Source organism: Culex quinquefasciatus, chromosome 3, assembly GCF_015732765.1.
Source record: "Culex quinquefasciatus strain JHB chromosome 3, VPISU_Cqui_1.0_pri_paternal, whole genome shotgun sequence".
NCBI classification, from domain to species: Eukaryota; Metazoa; Arthropoda; class Insecta; order Diptera; family Culicidae; genus Culex; species Culex quinquefasciatus.
The window spans coordinates 37,336,009-37,346,421 of NC_051863.1; the positions used below are offsets into that span (position 1 = coordinate 37,336,009).

Sequence of the window (10,413 nt, forward strand, 5' to 3'; positions counted from 1 at the left end):
TAAAAACATAGATCCGGACAAAATCGGTCGGGCCAGTTCCGAGAAAAGTGAGTGAGAAAAAAAATTCTACGTCCATCCACACGCACAGACATTTGCTCAGAATTTAATTCTGAGCCGATATGTATACGTAAAGGTATATCTAGAAGGCTTATTTAAAAAGTTCAATTTTTGAGTGATTTTATAGCCTTGCCTCAGTGAGGTGAGGAAGGCAAAAAGGCTGAGAAAATTATCTATATTTAACATGTTTGACCTTAACTAATACATTCGAAAACAATATTTAAATCAAGACTAACGTATCAAAAGGGCTAAACAATCATTATTACGCCCTTTTGAAATGTTAATCTATATAAAAAATTAAAATATTGTGTTCGAATGGATTGAAAAATGTCACGAACGTTTCATATTTTGACACTAAAAATTGAACCATTAGTTACTGAGAAATCGACATTTTAAAATAGTGGGTCGTTTGATAAAATGATAAAATGATAAAACGATAAAATGATAAAATGATAAAATGATAAAATGATAAAATGATAAAATGATAAAATGATAAAATGATAAAATGATAAAATGATAAAATGATAAAATGATAAAATGATAAAATGATAAAATGATAAAATGATAAAATGATAAAATGATAAAATGATAAAATGATAAAATGATAAAATGATAAAATGATAAAATGATAAAATGATAAAATGATAAAATGATAAAATGATAAAATGATAAAATGATAAAATGATAAAATGATAAAATGATAAAATGATAAAATGATAAAATGATAAAATGATAAAATGATAAAATGATAAAATGATAAAATGATAAAATGATAAAATGATAAAATGATAAAATGATAAAATGATAAAATGATAAAATGATAAAATGATAAAATGATAAAATGATAAAATGATAAAATGATAAAATGATAAAATGATAAAATGATAAAATGATAAAATGATAAAATGATAAAATGATAAAATGATAAAATGATAAAATGATTAAATGATTAAATGATAAAATGATAAAATGATAAAATGATAAAATGATAAAATGATTAATTTAAAAGATTACTAAATTGTGATAAAATACAACAAAATAAAGCAGAAATTGCAAAATTGTTGCCGGGCGCTTAAAAATCACACCAAACATAATGTCACCGATGCATCCTACCAATGTCAGTGCTGCCAGCTCCGGTGATGTTTACGAACAGAGAAAAACTCTTTCGCAGCGTTTTTACAGGATGCAGCAATAGTTGACACGGAGCAAAATTTAATAGAGCAATGTCAATCACCGGGCACTGCCACTCCAGTCGCCTCCGTGGTTGTTTTCTCGCTCACTCTCTCGATCTGACGGAGTCAACCCCAAAATGTGACACCACACGTTTCCGAGCCAATTTGGTGTCACTTTGGGCTTTCGAACCGCCAAGTAATTGAATATGATGGGATTTTCAATGTCACATCGGCGCGCGGTGATTGGGTTTTGCTACTAAGGTACAACTTAATTGAAGTTTGTATTGCAATTAGTTTCTTATAAATGGATGACACAAAAGTTGATCAAACCAACTATTTTCTCAATTTTGAGACAACTTCATTCTAATCTTGTTTGGCTATCAAAACCGTACATTATTGCGAATCACTCGATAAAATTTGTCTAAAGAATGCTAAACGAAAGGTTTTTTAAGTTTTAATATATTTTCAATGAAAATGTCACAATCAACCCCAAATCGATCCAAAAATTCCTTGTTTGTTCATATCTCTAGACAAACTTCAGACATTATTGGTCATTCCACCCCCTCCCAAAAGACCTTCAATCTGTCCCCCAAAGGTCCTCCCTCTCCACCACTCCCATTGAAGAAAAGTCACAATGCAAATAAAAATAAATTCTCCCCTGTCCGGAGAAAAACCACTTTCACTTTTTCCCATCCGGGGCAACAATTGGGCCCGCAGAAAGGGACTTTTGCGGGGTCGCTCCGATGGAAAACCTATTTTCGAATCGGTTTTGCATGATTGGCTCCCATTATGGGCGGCTAATTGGCCGTGGAGACGGTCGCCGTCGTCATGCTTTTCCCCCTACTGGGGGAGCATAGATTTTCTTTCGATTTTTTCGGCTTGCGGGGATCCGGAACATTTGACCAAACTTTCACCGTTTGGGCAAACATTTCATTCGGCATATTAAAGGTAAACAGTAGGATGTAATGGAAATTTTGGTACCGTCGGGTCTCATTCTTCCCGAGCAGACGGTAATAACTTTGGAATAACATTTTTTGATGTTTGAAAATACTAGGCCAATAACATTATTTGTTATTGTAATAACAGACGTATAACATTTCGAGTAATTCTTCTAACAAATCTCTGTTATTATTTTTTGTTATTTTAACAATTAATCCAATCATCTCAATAACAGTTGGCGGTATTCTTCCATAGCAAGAAATGTTATTCTTAAGTTGTTATGGCTTTTACCCAATACCAGACCAATAACAAATTGTGTTATGATAACATAAACTGTTATTAAACCCTTATACAAAAATGGATTTTTCAAGAAGATTCCATAACACTTTCTGTTATTTTAACAATATTTGTTATTAAAATGGCATTAATTTTGTTATTACTGCTGCCCGGGATAGATCACTCAAATTTAAGATTAAGAAATGCAAACAAATTGTCTGGCCGAAATCTCAGAGAATTTTGTTTTCATGACTGGTTGTCTTTTTCGCAAAAGTCGTAAAAATGATCGAAATACCTATTTAAAAATATGCCAGCTTAAAGTCAAACCGACTATCGCTCAAAAGCACTTATTGCCAAGAAATCCAGCAAACATTAACCGAAGCATATCGTCTCTGCTCGTCCACGCGGTGGCGGCCAAGTCAAGCATCAACTTGAAAGCGGAGTTCAAAGCCGTGATGCTTGGAATGTGTAATCAGATCTTAATAATTAAGTACGAGAAGTGGATCTGGTGGTAGCGATATGGCCATCCCCCACCTTGTTTGTGCACGTGAATCTGGATGGTGAGGAGACATCAGTCAAACAGATCAAAGGATTTTTTAAAAGTTGAAACGTGAGACGATGGTTTGGTGAGATGTATGAAAAATGTAAATGTTGAACCTCTTGATTCAGTTCGTGCAAAAATGTTTAACGTCCAACGAAAGGTATAGTTAAAGCTTGTTCAACACTTTATCCAACCGCAAAAGTACCCCCAAGAAAAGCATTTCCGCTGCTTTTGCTGCATCAGTTTGGTCAGCGGAAGTAGCAGAGGAGTAGCAGCGCCGCTTAAGCGATGAATCTCTTTATCGATGATAAATGGCACGAAAGACCAGACCACTTCAGGAAGTGCCCTCGCTGAGCCACCTTGAACTGAGTGGAGGTGAAGATGGTGGCTTCAAGTGGCATTTGGCAACATCAAAAAGACTGAGCCTTCATGGCGGGGTCAATATTTATCTTGCTTTTTGCCTTGATGGCCCTCGGTTTGGTCTGTTTAGTTCTGGCATTTTGTCCTGGAGTGGAGATTTTCAACCCAAGCGGCTAAAGGGACAACGGCATTATGAAAAACTTTTGATCTCGTCAGGGTTGCAAAATGTCTTCACTTCCATGCTTTAATGTAATAACACAATTCATGCCATTTCAATAACAAATACTGTTGAAATAACATACAATGTTATGGTATCTCCTTGAAAAATCCATTTTTGATAAAAGTTTAATAACAATTTATGTTATCATTACCAAGTTAGGTTAGGTTAGGTTAGGTTAGGTTAGGTTAGGTTAGGTTAGGTTAGGTTAGGTTAGGTTAGGTTAGGTTAGGTTAGGTTAGGTTAGGTTAGGTTAGGTTAGGTTAGGTTAGGTTAGGTTAGGTTAGGTTAGGTTAGGTTAGGTTAGGTTAGGTTAGGTTAGGTTAGGTTAGGTTAGGTTAGGTTAGGTTAGGTTAGGTTAGGTTAGGTTAGGTTAGGTTAGGTTAGGTTAGGTTAGGTTAGGTTAGGTTAGGTTAGGTTAGGTTAGGTTAGGTTAGGTTAGGTTAGGTTAGGTTAGGTTAGGTTAGGTTAGGTTAGGTTAGGTTAGGTTAGGTTAGGTTAGGTTAGGTTAGGTTAGGTTAGGTTAGGTTAGGTTAGGTTAGGTTAGGTTAGGTTAGGTTAGGTTAGGTTAGGTTAGGTTAGGTTAGGTTAGGTTAGGTTAGGTTAGGTTAGGTTAGGTTAGGTTAGGTTAGGTTAGGTTAGGTTAGGTTAGGTTAGGTTAGGTTAGGTTAGGTTAGGTTAGGTTAGGTTAGGTTAGGTTAGGTTAGGTTAGGTTAGGTTAGGTTAGGTTAGGTTAGGTTAGGTTAGGTTAGGTTAGGTTAGGTTAGGTTAGGTTAGGTTAGGTTAGGTTAGGTTAGGTTAGGTTAGGTTAGGTTAGGTTAGGTTAGGTTAGGTTAGGTTAGGTTAGGTTAGGTTAGGTTAGGTTAGGTTAGGTTAGGTTAGGTTAGGTTAGGTTAGGTTAGGTTAGGTTAGGTTAGGTTAGGTTAGGTTAGGTTAGGTTAGGTTAGGTTAGGTTAGGTTAGGTTAGGTTCATCCAATTTTTAATATCAAAAAACGAAACTAGCGTATAAATTACTATTAATGTATTAAAATTCAAGTATCACCTTGCAAAATATTTGCAAAGTGATGCCCCGTTACTGCACAAAACATTTTCGAGAGCGTAATCTATGAAGAACTTTGCAACCGTTCCAAAAAAATACTCCCAACTTCATGAAAACCTCTGTTGTACCTTGATTACACGGCACAGATATGAAGAAAACATGAAGCACAACTTATGGCACGGCCCTAGAAGTTGTGCCGGGTTTGCTTGGGATTGGTTCGGGGATGGGTACCGCAAAAACCCTGCTTCAGATTACGCGTTTCCAAAATTAGTCCGGATGCTCACCTGAGGAATCACCGGGGCTGGCAAAAGTTGTTGCAACGCGTTCTTGTGTGTTTGGGAGCAAGTTTTCCCTAGTTATGGGGTGTAAAAGTTTTCCTTACATTTTGGGACGGGGGAGGAACAACACAACGATAGAACGATGCTGTTACTTTTGTGTACTGAAGCTCATTTGAGAAAGTTTGTTTTTTTTTTGCTCGACAAATACACATCATTTCTCAAACAGACAAAAAAAAAGTAGTGAAATATCCTCTCGAGAGTGTGGAAATGAACTAAACTTACAGTTGTTGAGCCAACTTTCATCCCCGGGTCACGAAGGGAGAAAGGGGGTCGGGAAAATGTGCATATTCTCTCTCGACTCATAATCGGATTTGAAGCACCAGGGAAACTAACTTTTCCTCCCCACCACCTCCCACTCCACTTTCCTTTCGGGGAATGGGCTCAACTTTGTTCGTCGTCTATTGATTTATCGGGGAAATACGGGTAAAGTTTTCCGGTTGCTTCTTTTTTTCTCTCCGGTGTTTGCAGTTGCATCCCCCGGAAGAGGCAACAATTTCCACTACAATATTTCAGTTTTATTTTTTTGCATAGAACTTGAAGTAGCAGATCATCGCTGCTGGTTCGAGTACATGGATGATGTTTTGTGATGAAAGTTTCAGAAGATATTGCATCTTGTGCATCTTGTGGATGATGCAGTTGCAGTTGTTTGTCAAAAGTGCTTCTTTTTTCTACTGCCTATTCAAACAATTGCTGTTTATACTCCAAACATAGTTCTGTGGCGTATTCAAATATCGATGAAATGTTCATTGAAAAATCCGCTAAAAATTGGTTAGTCCCGAAATTAGCTTACAATGTACTTTTCACCCTCAACGCGTTGCCCTGCGTCAATCGAATTTAAAAAAATGCATTGATTAGCCTTTAATTAGGTCACACGCTGGGCAGCGCCAGCAAAAAGTGTTGAAGTTGCTTTATTAAATATGGGGTCCTCTCCTGAACTTTGAAATAATAAATCTGGTGATTTAAGCTCGTTTCAAAAAATGCCATAGAATGCAGTAATTTTTTTATGAAATAAGTCCAAGATAGGATCAATCACCCAGACTTTGAGGCGACTTCCGCATTCGTTGAATAAATAAAAATTAAAATTAATGCAAATTTTACAACAAAAAAAAAAGTAAGCCGTTGCCAGAATGGGCTCAAAACAGTACGCTAATTACGAGTAAGTCGTTGTCATCGTGCTTGTTTGACATACGGGCAAGTTTGGACAACTGTACGGTTAGTTTGCTTCGAAATAATGGAGTTTTGTTAGAAGGAAAGACTAATTCCGTAATATTTTTTGAAGGATCCATTTTCCATACAATTTATAAAGTCGTCCACAAAAATTGTGAATAAATTTTTGATTTTTTTCTGAGCCTTTAGAAGTTTCGATTTGTTATTGAAAAGAATGTAAATTCAGAAAAATTAGCATCGCTCTATAAGAAAAACTTAATAATCAATTCAAGTTTTCACAAATTTTTAAACATTTTACTACTTTTATTTTTGCAACTTCAGTCACATAGGGCAATGTTTACAAACGTTTTACATTGGTACTTTTTGTTTACAACTTTCTCAAAAAATTATCTTGAATTTTGAAATAACATGGTTAGGCTGGTACAAAAAGTTTTAAAAGTTTTTGTCATCAAAAAAAAAAAAAAAATTTCCAATAAACTTCAAAATTTCAATGAAAATTCAAGTGCAACCAACTAAAATCAAATCAAAATTCATTCTCCTGCGTTTAAAATCATTTTTAGCATGTTTGGGTTTATTAAAAAATCTTATGATTTTTTGAATATTTTCGATGCAAAATCTATTTTTTCGATACAGTTTTTGTTTTTGTCAGATCTTAGATTTTTTGAAAACTAATGATTGCAAAACAACTGAACTAGTGTAAAATGCATTTTAAAACACTTTTTTCATTTAAATGTGAAGACTATGGCTTGTTATTAAAATTTTTATATTTTTTTATTTTTTTTGCCCCCCTTTTGACCCCGGCCAGGGCCGAGGGACAAAAACTTTTTTAAATATTTGCATCGGCCTTATTCACGAATCGATTTTGTTTTTGTTTTTGTTTTTGTTTTTGTTTTTGTTTTTGTTTTTGTTTTTGTTTTTGTTTTTGTTTTTGTTTTTGTTTTTGTTTTTGTTTTTGTTTTTGTTTTTGTTTTTGTTTTTGTTTTTGTTTTTGTTTTTGTTTTTGTTTTTGTTTTTGTTTTTGTTTTTGTTTTTGTTTTTGTTTTTGTTTTTGTTTTTGTTTTTGTTTTTGTTTTTGTTTTTGTTTTGTTTTTGTTTTTGTTTTTGTTTTTGTTTTTGTTTTTGTTTTTTTTTTTGTTTTTGTTTTTGTTTTTGTTTTTGTTTTTGTTTTTGTTTTTGTTTTTGTTTTTGTTTTGTTTTTGTTTTTGTTTTTGTTTTTGTTTTTGTTTTTGTTTTTGTTTTTGTTTTTGTTTTTGTTTTTGTTTTTGTTTTTGTTTTTGTTTTTGTTTTTGTTTTTGTTTTTGTTTTTGTTTTTGTTTTTGTTTTTGTTTTTGTTTTTGTTTTTGTTTTTGTTTTTGTTTTTGTTTTTGTTTTTGTTTTTGTTTTTGTTTTTGTTTTTGTTTTGTTTTTGTTTTTGTTTTTGTTTTTGTTTTTGTTTTTGTTTTTGTTTTTGTTTTTGTTTTTGTTTTTGTTTTTGTTTTTGTTTTTGTTTTTGTTTTTGTTTTTGTTTTTGTTTTTGTTTTTGTTTTTGTTTTTGTTTTTGTTTTTGTTTTTGTTTTTGTTTTTGTTTTTGTTTTTGTTTTTGTTTTTGTTTTTGTTTTTGTTTTTGTTTTTGTTTTTGTTTTTGTTTTTGTTTTTGTTTTTGTTTTTGTTTTTGTTTTTGTTTTTGTTTTTGTTTTTGTTTTGTTAACTGAACTAAGTGGCAAGATAGCACGAACCAAGCAAATAGTGCCTCTACCACAACTGGGAGTTCGTCGACTTAACAACACTCTCAACGCAATGCGCAACGATGTCGATTCTAGAATTTGATTTGCATTCGATTGGACAAGCGAGCGCGCAAGCTTCCGCTTGAAACTAGCCGTTACCAATCGGCAGCCAATTCCAGGTTCCCAGTCCGGCTTTGTGGGGCAAACGGTCAACATGGCGCTGGTGCTCAAATCGTTGTACGATGGGTGGAATCGAAACTTTCACGAAAATCAGGGTAGGTGTTTGGGCATTGTGGGTGGGTTTCGTCGGATATTTTCAAATTGAATACCGGTTTCAGATCTTCGCAGTGCGGACTACTTCCTGATGAATCCACCGTGGTTTCCGTTCGTTCTGGTTGCCGGATATCTGTACTTTGTGCTGGACTTTGGACCCAAGTTTATGGCCAACCGAAATCCGTTCAATTTGAAGAAGTTGATCCTGGTGTACAACGTGGTACAAGTGCTGATAAACCTGGTGATGTTCGTGCTGGTATGTCTTGTTGAGGTCTTGGAAGATCGGTGTCTCAGCAGCTTCCCATTTGCAGGCTTTCCGGCTGTTGGTCAAGATACGAGCATCCCTCACATGCCAACCCGTCAACTACTCCACAGATCCAGATGGAATGATGGAACTGAACCTGGTGTACAGTTACTACCTGCTGAAGGTGTCCGACCTCGCCGATACCGTGCGTACTCCAAACCTCTAGCCACGTTGTTCACTCATAAATCCCAAAATTCCCCTCAAAAGGTGTTCTTCGTGCTGCGCAAAAAGCAAAGCCACGTGTCCTTCCTGCACGTGTACCACCACAGCGGGGTCCTGCTCGGAGCGTACGTGTACGTGCGATTCGTGCCCGGTGGCCACGGGGCCATGCTCGGCATCTGGAACACCGCCATCCACGCCGTCATGTATCTGTACTTTGCGCTCACGATCCAGTGGCCCGAGCTGACCCGCGGAGCCCACTGGAAGCGCTACATCACGGTGCTGCAGATGGTCCAGTTTGGCTACCTGACGGTGCACTTTGGGGTTCCGATCGTGCTCGGGTACGAGTGCGGCATCGGCAAGTTCTGGCTGTGGCTGCCGATGATCCAGAACGTGTTCATGCTGGTGCTGTTCGGGGACTTTTACCGGCGGACGTATGGCGGGACGAGGAGGAAAGTGGAGTAGTTTTTAAAGAGTTTTTGTTAGGATTAAATAAAGTAATGTTGGACCTTTTTGATTTTTTTTTTTCTTCATTTTTCAATCTACAATACTACAATCTGAAACTCGAAAAAATGACTACAGTCCAAACTCAATAATTTGAAGCCTCAATTATACGAAGTTTCGATTATCCAATGGTTTGTATGGGACTTCGAATAATCGAGTCTGGGCTGAAATTCTGTTGAATTTCACATTTTTCCGGATGAAAATTTGTCCATGTATTCCATAAGAACAGTTCTCTCAGATTTTGGTCATTCGTTTTTTTGTATTCAACCGGCTGAAATTTGTTTGGTGCCTTCAGTATTCCCAAAGAAGCCAATTTGCATCTTTAGTCTGTCCATATAATTGTTCGATACAAATTAGGCGGCTGTTCATACAAAAATGATATAGAAAATTCAAAAATCTGAACCTTTTGAAGTAATTTTTGATCGCTTTAATGTCTTCGGCAAAGTTGTAGGTATAGATAAAGACTATACTAATAAAAAAAATTATACACGGTTTTTGGTGATTTTTAATTTCCTTTTTTGGCACATGCAGAAAAACACTATTTTTATTTTTTGTATATCTTTTAGAGGACATCAAATGCCAACTTTTCAATGATTTCCAGAATGTGCAAAAACGGTCAATGATTTTTATGAATTTTTGAATCAATACTAAATTTTTCGAGATACCGAAAAATTGGTAACAAAACATGTTCAACTTTATTTTTCGATGTAAAATCGAACTTGCAATCAAAAAGTACTTTAGTGAAATTTTGATTAAGTGCACCGTTTTCAAGGCATCATTTATAAGAAACTTTTTTTTAAAATAGTCAAAGTTATTATTTTTTCAAATAAGTGCCCATGTTTGTCCACTTTAAAAAATGTGAGCAAATTCTATATATTTTGCTTTTTTGAACTTCCTTTGTTTCTACCCTTAGTTGCTGAGATACTGTCAAGGATTTAAACACAGGAAAATTGATGTTTTCTAAGTCTCACCCAAACAACTCACCATAAATCGAGACTAAAATTTTAAAGGGTTTGTTTTGCCCATTTTTTCTGTCATTTTCAATGCTTTCGTAAAGAATATGTTTTATGGAAATCTAGTTAGTATCAAAGTAAAATGTGTTCCCAAAATTGATCATTAAATATCGTATTTATTCGAAAGTACTCAAATTTTTATAATTTGCAATATTGGTATTGGTTGGCGAACGACTGGACATGGCGTACCATAGGTACTTCGAGTACCGCAGGAATAAAATAAACCCACCAAGTGGTCCATTAGCCTCTTGTCCAGTAACTCCGATACCCTGGCCTCCCCGCGGCGCTAGCCGGGATACTAGTAACCATTGGAGAGATCGGGTAACCAACCCCGGTGGGAACTATGGTAG

The 10,413-nt window shown here is 35.5% G+C and overlaps 1 protein-coding gene across 1 annotated transcript; it reads left to right on the plus strand.

The window, feature by feature from the left end:
- The first annotated feature begins 8,024 nt into the window (after window positions 1-8,024).
- On the plus strand, window positions 8,025-9,067 carry LOC6050792 (elongation of very long chain fatty acids protein AAEL008004). The gene is made up of 4 exons (XM_001867300.2): window positions 8,025-8,085; window positions 8,149-8,339; window positions 8,395-8,532; window positions 8,595-9,067. Exons 1-4 carry the CDS (start codon window positions 8,025-8,027, stop codon window positions 9,009-9,011), a joined length of 807 nt encoding a protein of 268 aa, XP_001867335.2. The 3' UTR covers window positions 9,012-9,067.
- Window positions 9,068-10,413: the final 1,346 nt, after the last annotated feature.